Source organism: Pleurodeles waltl, chromosome 3_1 (assembly GCF_031143425.1).
Source record: "Pleurodeles waltl isolate 20211129_DDA chromosome 3_1, aPleWal1.hap1.20221129, whole genome shotgun sequence".
NCBI lineage: Eukaryota > Metazoa > Chordata > Amphibia > Caudata > Salamandridae > Pleurodeles > Pleurodeles waltl.
Window position 1 is genome coordinate 402,752,920 of NC_090440.1, and position 17,234 is coordinate 402,770,153.

The following is a 17,234-nucleotide window of genomic DNA, read 5'->3' on the forward strand; positions in this document are numbered from 1 at the left end:
AATGACATTTTTTATGTTGCAACATCTTGCAAATTTTGACAACAAATATGCAAAATTAAACACTTTTTTAAAAACTAAATTTCACTGTAACTCACTTATCTAAATTTACCGTATGTCAGTACAAAATGAATGTGAAGGGCGCACGGGGCTCAAGTGATTAGGCGGGTAAGAGGAGAAAACCTCTCACCGAAGACCTTTTCCACTCACATCATTCTCTCGCCAAAACAAATTCTGAATTTCATGGATTTTCCCAGCAAGATAACATTATCGCTCACGCCTAGATAGCACCCGTTATTACTATTGCTATTATTGTTATTAGTAGTAGTAGTCTCAGTAGTAGTAACAGTATTAGTGGTAGTAGTAGCAGTAGCAGGTAATTATTGCACGAGACAATCATGCTAGCCTGCTTCCTGGAACTAGATGAGCCTAAGTATGGTCAGGAGAATGCCATGGAGATTGATAGTTAAGGGCTTTGTAAAATGTGTGGGGGCTTAAAGCTCTCATGAAGGCCAAGTTATTATCCTATCTCCTCACATGCTTGGGGAAGCTGTTTCATGGCCTTAGCCCTGGTGAGGTAAATCTTTACTACCCACCACGCCCCTTCCCAAACCAAACTTTGGTTTCTGATGCACAAAGCTGGTAAATGAAGAGGAATAACAACTTTTCCGCCTGTACCATGAACATATATTGATATTTTGATCTTGATTCGTAGAAGGTGAAGACTTTGTACTCAGCTTTCTCCTGAAGGGCAGCTAGTTTGGGGCATCACACACAGGGTGGGGACTGTTGCTTAGAGACTGCAGAATACTCAAATAGGTAACATCTGGTAAAACAAGGGTGTACTGATGAAGACATAAAGTATTCATGCGCTTTGGACGTAACAGTATTTCAAGTAAGAAATTACAATGGTACGTGTTGATGGAGTGTCCAGTTAAACTACATGGTTTCTGGCACAAATGGCTTGGCCTTTGATTGTTTAATTTGATTTGGTAGCCTTAGATGACTTATGTTTCTTGCAATGGCCACAGAGCTGGTAAGTGTTCCAATATAAATGGATGAGAGAAAAGTGAATGTTGTTTGGGTTGTCAAATGTTCAGAATTTTACCCTTAAAACAGCTGCATGCCAGTAACTGGCTACACCCAGCTCTGAATGTATTCAAGGCAGGGCGCAATTGAGGTGACTCATGCAGCTACCGGACAGCCATGTAAGGCACTAGAGAGTCCTTCCAGGGGGCATATTATTCTACGAGCCCTGGAGGCGCAATCTCGCCATGTCTGCTTGCTTTGTGCAACCCCTGGCAAGCACTATGGCATCATAGAATGGGCTACAGGTACTTGTGCGGCCTCTTCTCTAATACTGATAGGACATGTAGCACCAGCGCTGTATTTTAAAGGAGTTTCCTCATTTGCATGGAGGCATAGCCTCATGTATAGGAGGGAATCACTTTGACTCTTGCGTCCGCGCCTTATTAGAGAAGCAGGTGCAGAGGCAAACAGACCCCTAGGAGGCACAATGACAGTGTGTTATGAAAGGTGGTGTACTGTCAGAGCACCGTCTGAGAGCGGCCTTCTTCAGGGGACAAAGGCGGTCCCATGTACCCCTAGAAATCGGGGGATCTCTGTGCCCTATTTAAAGTCAGCTGCAGCTTGCGTGAAAGACGATGCAGCTTGCAAACAGCTGCTCTGTATTTCACTGAATGTCCTGCTTTAGGGGCAGCTGTAAGCTCATAGGTACCCTGGGGGTAGCACATTGATTGTAACAGGGCACTGTCCCTGTTTACACCCGGCACACCTGCTTAAAGGAGCACCGTGGCAAACAGGGAAAGACACCCATTGCTTAATATGAGCCTGGGCAATGTGGAATAAGGATTCAAGTTATAAGCATGACAGGTGGAAGATCCGGTCTATGATCCTGGCTAAATGTATCTTGTCAGTACATCATCAACAAGTAATCCAATCATAATTAAGACCAAAATTGAAGTGCATACATGGGTACCAGTTCTGTATCTGTTGACAAGAGCCATGGGACACTTTTGGCTAGCTCCACAATCCCGTCACACACCAATACCTGAGATTGGCTTCTATACTGACCACTAAATATCAAGTTATCCAATATCAGGATATCCGAACACATGGGGCTTCAGGAGCCCCTGGTCACAGATGTGTAGACATTCCTACTGTTGTGCCTCTTTTATTCTATTAGGCTCAATGTGTGTCTGAGAGCAGGGCTGAGGTATACTGAACCACTCGTTATTCACTGTTTTTCTAGACAAGAGGATCTGACTGTATTAAAATGAACTAAAAACAATAGGGTCAAGAGACTATGTGAGTTGACTATTGCTTTGCTACCTCCCACAACTCCTTGCTGGCAAAAGTTAACTCTGAGGATTTGCCATATGGTGATCCGATGTCCCAAATCCGGTATCCCGCCATACTTTCCTACCTAAAAATACACGTTTTTCCATTTGTGGACTAGCATCTTCATAGGAGGAAATTACAACAGCGCTAGGATTTCAGGTGTGAGCAATTTCAGATAATGTTTGCAGGGTTACAGATGTTTTAAACCTTTACCTCAACAGATATGAGTATTCCTGGCTAGTTTGCTAGATTGTCAGAAATCATTGCCTGTTTGTGGCTTTTCTGTTTGTCAACAGACAAACTGTATTGAATCAACAGAAAAAGTCAAGACACCATATCCATGGGCATGTTATGCACATTTATGGATTATCTCCTCATGAGCCATCATTTCACGTTGCGAACACAAGCCCATTATATAACACTTTACCAGGTGCCACAATGCAGAATAATGCAGATAAATTATCAGGATATCAGAATGAAATTACCTGGAGCAGGACTTCCAGAGCTGTACTATTCTCTTCATTCTGAATCAGGTCCCACAGCAAAGGCTATCAGGAAAAAGAAAACAAGTCATGGTAATCGGCTAGATCACAGATAGCACCAAGCCAAAAGGTGTTCACTTACTCTTTACATGTGGGACCTCTTTGCCTTACACTACTTGCAAAGCAGATCATCAGAGTGGTCTAGTTTACAAATTGTATCTGTCTTAGATAGTGGTTTATGATTCTAATAGTTGCTCCTAAAATGATGGTTTGCTTATGATCTACAAAATATATCACACCATTGGAGTTAATAATAGAAGATCTAAATCCAATGCAACACTATTTTATGAATCAGTAGTTAGGATTCAACATTTATGTCAAAGGATATTTTTGTATCCAATGTTCTGACATACAACCCATCTACCAATAGCATCCATCTGCATTGCGTTTTCCCATATATGTTTTTTTTTACAGGCTGTGAATCCTTATTTATTGTCTGTGCTTATATCTGGACCTAGGCATTGTCTATTTACATATGTGTCCCTACATATGTGTTTTTAGGGTCGAGCCTGCGATAGCACGAGCTAGCGCATGCGTGTCGCTTGCGAGACGCTGTAGAAGTTAGAAAAGGGCCCTAAGCCCCGCCCATGTCACGTCAGTGTCTTTCATTGGTTTGTGGGCTTGCCTTTTAAAATCTGCTTGCTTTCATTAGTGGAAGGCATGCATATGTCATGCCTTTTCCAGAGGTTAGCCCTCCTTGAGCGCAGCAACCAAGTACTGAAAACATACGAGGCTCGCTGTTTTCCGTCCGGTTTGTGGACTACTTTTTCTCTTTTTTCACAGCGCGATCTCACTTCGCAGAAGTCGAGCGCTTTGCATGACATCAACTCTGAGACCGTTTCTATTTCCATTTCCATTTTTTAGCAGCGCGATCACGCTCGTTTTTTTCCCATTTAATGAGGCAAGAAAAATCCAGTTTGGAGTTTACAACTGCTAATAGCTCTAACTCGGAGAAATGCAAGACCCGTTGCATTGCAAATGCTTGTTTTATTTTATGTATCGAAACATATGATAAAAGAACATGCATAAACTTTTGGATTTGCCAATGCATGTTATAAAAAGACAAAATATGGCAGAGAAAGAAGAAAATAAGTTGGTGCGATGGCAATGGAGACAGGGTTGGAAAAAACAGGAAGAATTAACAGCCACAAGCAGAGGAATGGAAGTCACAAGGCACTAGGGCTCTGTGGCCACCAGATAACCTGGTGGACACCAAATACCACTTCCTGAGGAAGAGGGACAGGACATGAAGTAGAGACACACATTCAAACGGGAGGCACAAAGAGAAGGAAAGAGGAATAAGCTAAAACGGGAAGAAAGTAGCACTCCCTGCACTAGGCCCCTAGTTGTACATTATTAGAGCAAAGAATAAACAAACTGACACAGTACCTCTATGTGGTACTAAGTCATTTATGCATCTGGGCCAGAACATGATTTCTGCTAATGAATTTGAGAGATGCCCAGGTTGTGACGGGGGCCCAGACACGCCCCATTAAGACATTACTGAATAAGGCGAACCAATCAGCTGTGCTTGTAAAACTAAATGTAGTTGTGTTGAGAATGAGGACAGCTGTGTGGGATGCCCTAGAAAGTCAAGCGGTTATCTGCTAGAGGGGAGGTGCAGCGAAAACATCGCTGAGTACAGACACAGTGTAGCAGATGAATAGACCTAACGGACGGAACATCCCAGCAACCATATTAACAGGAGCACCCCAGAAGGAGTTACAGCCGCTCATTCAAAATGCAGGCACATGTATGAGCAGAAAACAAAGAAGTACCCCGAAGGCCATGCAGCCATAGTGAAACAAGAAAAACAAAGTAGAGTGAGTAATGCTCTAGCTCAACTGGAGGCAAATACCTCCATAGTATTCATTCCTGCATCCCAAGCAAGTATAAAGGGATAAAACCCTACTGTAATGCACGATGTCTACACTGCAGAAGCCCCAGATGCCATTTTACAGGGTCAGATGACCATGCAGCATAAAGCGCCATATTGGGGTCAGGCACACCCCATAATAATAAACTGCCACCAGGCCACTTGCAAGAGCCACACAGATGAACAAGGCAAAGATCTCTTCCTCTACCTAGAGAGGGATGAAGTTGAAGATGCTTGCTACATTCCCACCCAAATCCATTGTGATGTACAAATGTTTGAGTAAGTGCTTAAAGGAGACATTTGATCTACAACACTACATGTACTACTAGCATTATATGTTACATGAACTACTCAATGGCTTTGACACAAAATAGCGACAATTGGTGACCAATTGCAAATGTGTTAATTTTGACAATGAAAAAGTGATATTTTGGGGAGTTATCAAGGGAAGCTACTTGACTGCATTTGCAGTTCTGCACAAAAATCACGAAGGAGATATACATGCTTCACAAAATACTAACCATGACAATACAGAACCAAGAGCTTTGACGCATGCCATAAACAAGGAAAATGGCAAAACCAGGATGTGGAACAAGTTCACCGGATGATGGTGGAAAGAAAATCTCATGACAGGCTTGCACAACACTGACCAAGAATGACAGGGCAATGTTGCAAACATGTCAAAAGTGCAACAAAGTAAGCCACCTCACCAGTGCTTGCACAGCAAATTTCCTAAAGGTTGAAAATGAGTTGTCTGAAAGACAAAAGCAGATGGATGCACAAAGTCATTATTCCTCTGCTAAATTGTCCCGAGAAGGGGGAGGCTGCAAGTACCTGTATCTTATGGTGGAAGCAGAGACACCAGACCAACAACAGAAACATGTCCAGATGCTTGATAAAAAGGTAATCAAGAAGACCGTCCTTCTAAAAGTGGGGAAACACAAGGCCACATTCTAGTAGTAGAGGAGCCAAATGCAACACAATGTGTGCACAATTAGCTCGAACACAGACCACAACTATCGCCATCCAATGCTGATGTCTTGTAATGGAGGGGTGAAGCACCCATTGATCAACCTAAGAATATTCTCTGAAATCTTAACATACGGCAAGACAACCCTTCAAGATGAGGAGCACATTGAAAGAGGTGTGGCACTGCCACCATATATCTTTTCAGTAAAGCTATAGCACAGCCTATGTTACACATTGCAATGACCTACAATGTATCAGCAAGCCACTACATCATGAGAGATCATCTGGCACTGTTGTGAGGGTTCACAAATCTGAAAGATGTTCAGGTCACATTTTACATCAATGAAGCCATGAAGCCTGTGCCTCAAAACCACTGTGCCCCAGTACCTCTCCAACCACAGGTAGAAGAAATAAAGAGCCTTTTGGACCAGGACATAATTGACAAGGCGACTGCCCCTAAACCCATCATGGCCGTACTCAAATAAAACACCAAGAAAATACATATCTGCATTTATATGTGGCAGCCAAACAAGGATATTGAAAAGGAGGGACATCCAGACCCACATCTCAGTGTCATAATTAGTTGCCTAAACGGAGCATGCATGTTTTCCAATTTTGACCTTTATAAAGGCCACTATCAGAACATGTTCTCTCACCAAGGAATGCAGCCAGACCCAACTAAGGTTGAGACACTAAAAAAAAAACCTCAATCTGCAATTAACATAGCTGGTTTGAAATCTTTGACTGGACTAGCAAGCTATTACTCTTACTATATCATGGACTTTGCAATGTAAGTATCCTGCTCAGAGAGCTCATCAAGGAATGACTACCATTGACTTGGTCAATGGAATTAGAAGAAGACTTGAAGAGCATCATAGAGGAGGTAGCATCCGTTGACCACCTAGCATACCTTGGCAGCTCTCTATGAGCTCAGCTGAAGCTTGATGCCACTCCAATAAGACTTGGTGCAATTCTGGCCGAACAGAAACCTGGCCAGACCTCTCCAAGGCAAATCAATGCATAGACAAGCATGGTAAGAGTGTACTCTTAACCAGAAAACCAAAGCTTGGATATAGTTAGGCATGGGAGCATCATTGAATGCTTTTGTATGATAGACTATTCATGAATGTAATGGGCCATCAGTTGTTATTGACTACATACAGAAGTCCAAAACCTAAAATTCTATTCAGAATAGAAAGATAGGGAATACACTTGATGGACTACGACTTCAAAACAGCCCGGAAAGGAGCCTGAAAAGGAATACAATCCTGCTGATTTCATAAGACACCCTCTTCCCCCACACCATCACCATGCTCTTACTGGCAGAAGAGTACTTCAATTCATGCTGTGCCAGGTAACCCGTGTGCAAATATCCAGGGAAGAACTAAGGCAAGAGTCATACAAGAATACCATACTTGGGCAAGTGAAAGCCATTTTGAAGGCACATTGGTGGAGACTTTTCAAAAACAACAGCCAATATAGGTAAGGGATCAGTATAGAAGAAGTGCTAGCATTCAAGAATGTGCTGGAGGACCTGTCAGAAACAGATCAAGGTATCCTTCTGTGCAGAACCAGAGTAGTCTCACCAAAATCGCAACTTCAGCAAACTGTCAACCTCACTCATGATAGTCACAGAAGCATAATAGTGCGGAAGAATCTTCTTTGATGCAAAGTATAGTTCCTTGGCAAGATTGACTAGTGGAGGGAGTGATTCAAACCAGTCACTTGTGTCAAAGTACAGGGAAGCCCTCAAAGCTAGAACTGTTGTTAAGGTCCACTAGTAATCATTGATGCATGCTTCCTCTTTCTCCCGATGAGCTCGGTGTCCTTCACATCATCAGCTATCATCCTGACTGTATTAGATGACAGTTTGCCTGCTCGAAGTATCAAAACACACAGCGATCTCCCTTTCTCAGGGAATGTTTTAATTTTTTTTAAAATCATGGTACCGTTGGAGATTCACCAAAGAAAGATCATGCCACTTTAGCCTCAAACCAACGGCATGGTAAAACAGTTTGTGGACGCAATAAAGAATGCAGTGCAAACAGCCAAACTAATCCAGATAAGGACTGGGCAAGCTCTTTGTCAAGTCCTCTGCGACTAGCGCAACACAGTTCTACAGGAAAATTCCACTTGGACCTGGCATTTCGGAGAAACAGTCAGACACTACTATCACAGAAAGAAGACTAACCCTCAAAATATTGCCACAACATTGCAGTCAGTGATAAAATGCCGCCAAGGCAAACACAAATTTGAAAGTTGACATGTGACGCTGAACACTGACTTAGAACATCAAACCTGGAAATCTGGAGTTAGTGCAGTAACAACGTAACCGAAAATCAGACACCCAAAGCTTCTATCAAAGCCTCTGACTGTCACTCAAAACAAAGGCAACATAGCAACCACAGCAACTGGCTCACAGTGAATATTCAGAAACATATTTCAAGAAATGATGCCCACCAGTGGAGGAATATGGTCTCTACAATGAGGAAAGTGGAGAAGACAGCTCAGGCAATGCTGTCTCAATTGAATGTGTGGGCAACCAACTCCACGAAGCAGAACATCCTCCTGGTGCAGAGCTATAGCAAAATACTGAAATCAATCAGTGCCCAACACGCATGTGTCTGATTGAACAAATATGGCAAGAATGACAACTTGGATCAGAATCCAAGTTCTTTCTCTCACTCTTCTTGAATTCTTCTTCTCCAACTTTTGTGTTGTTGTCTTTTGTATTTTCTTTCTTTTCTTCCTCATTGTTCTTTTCTATGTTCCCAGACAAGCTTTCCTCATATTTTGTCCCTTCAGAAAAGTGTGTAGAAGTTGTTTATGGAAGAAAGTGTCAGGACTTTGTGGCCACTTGGGGCTTTGGCTTGCTGGTGGACACTGGACACTTCTTCCTGAGGAAGGAGAAGCAATGTGGGCAAACAGACACATCAAACAGAAAGGAGGAGAAGGGAGGAGGAACGAGCAGACCTAGGCTAAGAGTAGCTCTTAACACAATAGGAACATTTCTGTACATTATTAGGATAAAGAATAAAGGAACTACAACAGTCTCTCCATGAGATCTAAGGCCATCTGTACAAATGGCCTAGGACATAACAAAATGAAGAAAAACAAGTAGGATTTTTGTCAGTTTTTCAGTTCAGCTTTATAAAAGATATGGTACATTATGTTATGTTATGCTAATTGTGATTTGTTTTTGTGCACTAATCACCTGTGAGGATACCCAGGAGCTTTGTAGCAGGTGTGTGAGGCCAGCCGTGGGGGCTTCCTCGAAAAGTCAGGTCTTCAGCTTCTTGCAAAAGTCAAGAAAAGAGAAGGAGGCACTGATGTTTTGTGGGAGGTTGTTTCAGGCCTTAGGGGCCCCGAACGAGAAGGTGCGGCCCCCTATTCTGTTTTTGGTTATCCATGGGGGTGTGTAATAATGTGAGACCATTAGAGAGGATGTGTCTGGAAGGTAGGTGGAAGTGAATGCAGCTGTTCACGTAGGAAGGCCCAATGTTGTGGAGAGCCTTGCAGGTCTGGGTGAGGAGTTTAAAGTGTGCACACCTGTGCATTCGGAGCCAGTGGAGTTCCCTGAGATGTTGTATGGTGTGGTGTGATGTGGGCTCAGAGTGGGAGGTTGAGTACCAGTCTGGCTGCTTCATTTTGGAAGGTCTACAGACTTCTTGTGAGCTGGTTGGTAATCCCTGTGTGCAGGGTATTTCCACATCCAGTGCCAGAATAAAGCTGGAAGCTTAAATCATCTTTCTTGAATATTGTGTCCTAAATATCATTAACAAACATATCACCCCGTTGGAGTTAATAATAGAAAATATACTGCCAGTGGCACAATATTTGAATAAACATTAGTTGGGACATAATATTTATGTCAGTCTCACATACAGACTTATTAATAAAATTGATATAATTATTTTACCAATGCACTGAAGCCAACTTAGCTAAACATGAATGGAAACGTTACTTATCTCTTTTTACAGATTTCTATTAAAGAGATTCTCCTATGTACCTAAAATAAATTAATAACGTCTTGAGTTTCCAATATGAATGAATTTGCGTGAATAACGACTGTCACTATTTATGATGTCAGCTGACCACACTGTCTTATCTGTAAAAAAGTGAGTAATGGTTGCTACCAGACCTACACCTGCATGAGCCATTTGACAAAGAAAGGACAATAGTTGGATGTTGCATCTTCTATGTTGAAGCAAATCTGAATGGGTCCATTAGGAAGACATGATCATTCTAGGCAAGTCTCCTAGAAAGCATATCTTCGGAAATGTTCTCTGGCTCAGCCAGAGTAAGCCCCGTCAAGCTTCAGTTCTTTTCAAAGACATCGGCCTTCTGGTTAGAGCCATATTCCTATCGAGGACAAGCAGATTTTTAAAAGTCGCTGGTAGGTGAGTTAATGTTGAGTTGGGCAAATGTTCAGGGAAAGCTGCGTAGTGTAGGCATTCATTTGGACCGACACTTGCGGGAGGCTAAGAGCTGCACATCAAGGGTGCGCCAGCAATGATTTTAGTTTGTGTATTAAAGTTTTTTGGGGGCAGAGAAACAAGGGTGGGTGTGAGGAGCTGAAATTCACTCATGGACGACTGGGAACCTCCACAGCTGTAGTTTGCAGAGATCTATGATCCAGAGGTGGGGGCAGTGGTCAGAGTTTACATCAGGCCACTATCAGTGATAGCAAGAGTCTTGAGCTCTTTGCAGCACTGGATGTCAAGGAGCAGAACATTCTTGCTTCTACGGGAGACCAAACTGTCAGCAATCATTCATCGTGAGGTGAGAAGCGCAGGCTGGAGGTTGAAAACATTTCAGGCAAGTTTGGAAGTGATGCAAACTCCAAGGGGAGCCAATGAAGTTTGATAAGGACAGATGTGTTGTGCTTAACTGCAACTTCAAAGGTTTCACACCCTGCAAAGATAGAACATTGCGATCAACTTGACTCTTTAGTGCAATGTTCTCAAGAAAGGGTTACAGTCAATGTAAAATCTGTGTTTGATCAAATACACTATGTTTGCACATTCACAATATCTATATCAAGAAAAGTCTCATGAAGATGTTTTGTGAGATGCATCCTGCATTCAGTCACAGGTCCTGTCATGCAAGAGTCTCCAGTAACCAGCGATTTAACAAAGCATCATGGCTTTCAGAAACATTTGGATGGCGCTATTGGTATTCATTGTTTGTCTGGTGGTAAGTGTTAATAAACAGGAGAATACAATACCTGAGAACTGCAGGGAGCGAACAGTGAATGGGAAAACTGCTATAACAAGAAGGGTCGGACTGGGACAGAAACGAGGCCCGGCCACCAAAATAAAAGCGGCCCTATAAAAAAGTGGTCCATGTGTGCAAATCAAATTGTGGCAGGCTTGTAATTGTAAAGGTATGCTGTGTAAGTGTTTTGCAAGATATGGCAGACTGCATGGATTTGCTTGCTGCAAGCAATGCTTGTTTTAATATCCGGGAAGTGAACAGAAAAATCTGACCAATCAGAGTCTAAAACACGCCCAAAAACAGCCCAAAACACAACTCACACACTAACCTGCCAGACCAGCCCATCGGGCATTGCCTGATTGCCCAATAGGCCAATATAACCCTGATAATAAGGAACTACAGATATTAGCAGGATGAATACATATCTTTGCAGGTTAAAGCTTTTGTTACATTATTTTAATGACTCAGGTTGCCAATCTGGGTCTAGAGGAGCATGCTGGCATTACGGAAAAACGTTGTATTGCCGATGCATTTCATTAGGAGTGCCAAACCACTATCCTAGATATAGCGCTTGGAAGTTAGAATTAGAAGGGATTGTAAGAACAGCATCATCATATACTTACATATGATATTGCCCTGGCAAAACGTTACTGTGGGTTAAGCACTTCCTGCTGGTGCCTAATGCGATTTGAATGCCAAGCAGTTACCTCAATCTCTATTCTCGGAAAGATATTCAACTGAGTGTCAATAGACGAGGTAATACCATTGTATTTACATATTTAACACCAGAACATATATGATGCATATATATATATATTTTTTAAATGGGACTCATGTTGGGGTAAACCCAAATAGTCAAACCCTGTATGTTTTTCAGGATATTCGCAGTGAACAAGCATGAGACCAATTTGATGTCTTCTCAAACCAGACTATGTGCAAACTCTTCTCGATTTCTAGCATACTACCAGACAGCTGCCCGGTAATCATCTCATAAAACTTACTTCTTATCGTTTTCAGTTCAGTATTAAAGAGACTCGCCTTTATCCTAAAAACTGTCTACACCGACTATACTCTTTGATTTGACTAATGCTACCACTTTGTATGTTTTCTACTATGAAATACGTTTCCCAAGGATCGAGTCTGGACTTTTATTCAATCCACCTTACACTTGACTAGTAACGACCTGTGTTGCTTGGACTAGTTTTTGTGCCCCTTTCAATGCATAGTGTAGAGAAGCCCTCATCTTTTCTCTGCTCCACATTTTATTTAATATACTAGTTACTGACATATGAAAAGGTTTGGACCCCAGTCCCTCAAATGCCATGCAGTATTGCAAACTGCGAATATTACCTTTGAATTAATTCATATAATTCATCCTGGGTGGAGGGTGTTGAGACATTTTACCCTGTCTATATTGCCCCCATAATTCACTCAATGTATTTTCCACTCCTGAAGCTAGATCATCAGTCAAGAGCTCCTTTAGATTCTAATAAAACCAATCAAAACATCCGTAGGTCTGTGCTTCTGCATGCTCAGCGACTGTTCATCATTCCTTACTCTAACACAGACCCCGCCCAATCTAACCTGACTTGAATTTTAGACGACAGATATCTCTTTTGCCCTCTAAACCCCATGTGTCAGATATGCCAAATGCCCGGTATCAAATACATCACATACTCAGCAATGTATTCTTGGTATTAAAGGTTATAATTAATTATGGCATGGTTTAATGAAAGCATGTATTCTTTTACACCCTGAAAGTGACATTTCTAAAGAGACAACGTATGTAAGCATGTAAGGAAGAAATGCACAGATATCTTGCCCTGTATTCAAAGTTAAAAGGACAGTTGTGATTTCAAGGACCTAAATATACTTTGGCGAGAACAGTGCTGATCATAATTAACCATAATTACAACCTATGCTCCAATAATAGTAGCAGGACACGCCCGTCAAACTGGCAAGTCACTACTTACACTGAAACAGCTTAAAAGATCTTTTTTGAGGGAAACATTATGTTCCTCTTCAAGGTACCATTCTACAGTCTGCAGGATACTAAGTGAGGAGTTCATCTGGAAGGAGGCCCAAAAGGAGCTGTTATCCAAAAGACTGGCAAGGAGTATAGCCTCCGCAACCTGGTCTCGGACTTCGTTTTCCACCTCACCCAGGTTGGAATACGTCAGGACAAAGTCCAGCAATTTAAGGAGGTAGTTTACATTCAGCATCCAAGTGGAGGACCCATCATCACATTCAGAAAGCTGGGTGACCACAGCCATAAAGTATGCAGCTGGACTCCTGCAGATCTGTGACGAGTCAAAGTTTGGCAAGACTGGTAGACTATCCACAATCCTCTGAAGAAAGCACTTTCCATCAATGAGAGAGTCCCTAAAAATATCTGAGCAATAGCCCTCGATCCAAGGGTGGGACAGCATCAGGGACTCATACAGAGAGATGTTTCTGCAAACAAGAGCCTTAAAGCCATTAGCATTCATGCCTCTGCATTGCTCTACTAGACTTGCATTTCTAAATGCCCTTGAGCTCCATGCTTTATAGTTACAAAATGTGCCATCCCTAAGAAGGGATGAATTAAGTCCATTTGATTTAATTCTTCTTTTAGGGCAGATTTTAGAAAACCAGGTTTTGTTGACCCCTGATGCATTCTGGAGTGAGTCATTGCTACATAATATCTCCAACGAGCTTGTTCTATTCTCAAGAAGACAACGCCAAATGAGTTCTTGGTTTGGGACTACATTATGCAAAGTTTCTGGGCAACCACTACTGTTCCTGTAGAGCTTGGCCTCATCAAAGCTCTGAGACCAGTTACTACAGAGGCCCTCCATCAGTGGCTGGTTGTAATTCTGATTGTCTACAAGAGAGGAATTTGTGCAGACAGTGAGGTTAAACTCTTCTGGGAAAAACTCCCTGCACACTCTGACCCAGAGTGAATCTCCATCAGCAGCTGCAAGGTACCATGCTGCATCTGAGCAGGTGGTCCGAAGGTCCGGGGCGGGTTGGTTGCTGTAGTCTGTGCTGTTAAAGAGATTGCAGTACAAGTAAATGGTAAAGTTAGAAATGCCGGGAAGACCTGGAATGGTTTCATTGCATACTGCCTCCAGAACATCATCTGCATTCCAAGGTTCTTCCCAGGCAACTGCACTCAGACTCCTAGCGGCACTGTAGTCTTCGGTGACATTCCCTGGAACGGTGCCAGCAGACTTCAAACAGGTCATCATTGGAGGTGGTGATGGGAAGCTCCTAGTACTGAAACCCAGGGTCTCTGCATTCCACTTGATGTTGTGTTTGATCCCCCTGAAATATTATAAAAGGTAAAGAAATTAGCTCATGCTCCTCTTCTCTTTGTAGCATGATAATTGCTTGCTGTCTCCATCAAACGTATTTCTCTTAATACCATAAGCTCTAACTATTTTACCCCATCAAAAAACCTCAGTTAGATCCTTTAATCGATGTTTCTGTCGATTTATTTCCTGTTGTCTGTGTACATCCTATGGATTATTTTCATAAAGTAATTTAGACATCGATCTGATTGAGATGTTCATTCTATTGAATTCCCAAATGTAAACATATACATGTGGAAACACTATCTGGGCATAACTGTATGTTTGTAGGAATATTATGACCAGTCAGTTGCAACAGCTGATTCAGTGTACATTGGAAACACAATGGGCCAGATTTACAAGGAACTGGTGCAGGGCGCCGCTGTGGCACAATTTGCAGCGCTGCGCTGCGTCAGTTCTGAAACGCAGGGATGCACCGTATTTAGAAAAATACAGCGCACCCCTGTGTTTCGCTAGTGCAGGCGCTAAATTTAGCTGCCAACGCAGGCATCCTTGAAGAAAATTTCACGGGTGTCTGCATTGAAAGGAATTATTGTTTATGTGCAGGAAGGTATCCCTTCCTGCACATAAACAATCTACAGTGGCGATATGGCACTTCTATGTGTGCTGCAGAATGCAGCACACATGAAAGTAGCAAATCCTCATTATTGAATGATTGTCTATGTGCAGGAAGGGATACATTCCTAACATAAAGAATCATTCCTGGCGTTTTGCTCTTTCTATGTGTACTGCAGAATGCAGAACACATGGAACCAGCAAAAACGTGGAGCAATAAAAGTATTTCTCCTCGCTTCACCATGCTAAAGCCACCCCTCGGGTGGCATTAGTTTTTGGCGCTACCTCAGATTTACGATTCCTTGTAAATCTTGGGGCCGCATCAAAAGCAATGGGTGTTGATGTGGAACGCCCACAGCAACATCAATTGCACGCGCCTATGCCACAGAAAACTGCGTTGGAGGGGCCCGTATTTACAAGGCGCCATTAAGCCACAAAAAGTGGCTTAGAGCCGCCTTGTAAATATGGCACAGTGCAGAGCGCCACCAGAGCATCACAAAAAGTGACATCCGGTGGCGCTAGGGGCTGGTAAATATACCCCAATATTGGTGAATAGAAGTAAATTCCAGTTAACTCCTTAGCCGGACAGGTGGGTGGTTACTACCAAAACATCTGCATTTTGTTTGATTTATTCAGGCCAATTTAGAGTTTTAGACGACTTCAAAAGATACAAACTACCAAATTCAGTTTTGCATGACAAGATGACACTCACACCTCCCCAGAAAACTTGAAGCACAACTCAGTTTCTGAATCTACTTTTCACTAAAACTCAGACTCTATGACGCTTGACTAATTTACCATCTGGTGCTGCAGGTCCGTGACCTTAAATTGTTGTAAAATAATCCACCAAAGCACACACCTAAACCCCTTAACAAAGAATCCTTCAACAAAATCAACGCAATTGTGCAGCCACCAATGCAGAACAGTCCTAAATCACCACGTTCCATGAAAAACACACTGTACCTGTGTATACTACTATCATATTAGTTGATTATTTAACTGTTATGAAGTTTATACAACATCAATCTATCTATTTTCTTTGACGTGGTTTCACCAACATTAAAAGAAAATGTGTGTGTAAAGTTTATCTAACGCATTTCAGAATGGCCTTTAACTTATGTAGGTATATTCACACAAAGCAGTCGATATACATATGTTGTCAGTTTAGAACCGTTTTCACTGTTTTAACTATGTACATGATGCAATGTCACAATATTTTAGCAGCTGTTCCAGGATTCACGTATATTCATCAAGACAAAATTAATAAACTAAACATTAAACATTTAAACGTCTATTATTTTGCAGCCCTATTCTGCATTTTACTACCTCATCCAGTTTCTGCCACCAAGCCATATCAGGCACACCATTCATCCTCAGAATTCGCAGAAAACACCTTTCTACCTGCAATCGAACAGGTATTACATTCTGGTGGAAGGCCAGCCGGAGATGCCACAAAGAAACTGAATCACAGCAGCAAAGCAGTTGTCTTCACCCTTTTTGACCTGCCTGCAGCCGCCGACACTATCAACCACAAACCTGTAGCAAAAAGAATATCCTAACTTCGTAAAACTTCCCAAATGAATACCATCTGTTTTCATTCATAATTATCAGTCCGAACATCTTCAACTCAGTTTTACTTGTACATACAGCCACTAGTCTAGCGCTCAAAGAGGTGGACTTAAACAGCTACTATGACAATAACTAAATCACTGGACAGATTCAGAAACGTCAATGAGGCTAAAAAGCTCAAACAGTTAACTACTGCTGTGTGTCTCCATGCCCCGTCGCCATCCTACTGTAATCATCTGTGGGGGAAAAAAACTTCACGGCTTGAATAGCTAAAACCTCATGAGTAACAAACAAACAACATTTATTGTAGAGCCCTAGAAATACAACATCCTAAAATACAATCATTAACGCACTAAGTTACTAAAGCCTATAACGTTTTTTTCCCTTTCTTTACTTGGTCACCATGGTCTGTGGCACAATTGACCTTTGCTACTTTAGTCTCCTACCCACTCGTCCACGTAGTGGAACAATTAGCAGCAAAACAAGTAACAACAAGTAGCAAAAGCTACAAAACTGTGTACACAAAGGCACTGAAACAAAGAAGAGACCTTGCATTAGCCCAGCACTGAGATACTGCGCTGTATCTCCATCCTTGCTCATATTACCTTTGAGCGTCTAACCATCACCTGCAGACCCATCAGTGGCACAATGCCAAAATGCCCTCAATACAGAAGATCTCTGGCACCCTACAATCAATCTATGTCCCAACTCTAAGGCTCTTCTACGGGTCCCTTTCTCTTCCACATCTAGTGCATGCTGAGGAATGTGTTGGTTCCTGACACTGCCAGAGGATCT

The 17,234-nt window shown here is 42.2% G+C and overlaps 1 protein-coding gene across 1 annotated transcript in view; it reads right to left on the reverse strand.

Moving 5' to 3' along the window:
- The window catches only part of STRC (stereocilin), a 293,114-nt gene that overhangs the window by 263,630 nt on the left and 12,250 nt on the right, over positions 1-17,234 (reverse strand). The window contains exons 5-6 of the mRNA XM_069221443.1: positions 12,936-14,268; positions 2,844-2,906 (exon numbers count right to left, since the gene is read on the reverse strand). Of these exons, the coding sequence (XP_069077544.1) occupies positions 2,844-2,906; positions 12,936-14,268 (1,396 nt within the window). The remainder of the gene's footprint in view (positions 1-2,843; positions 2,907-12,935; positions 14,269-17,234) is intronic.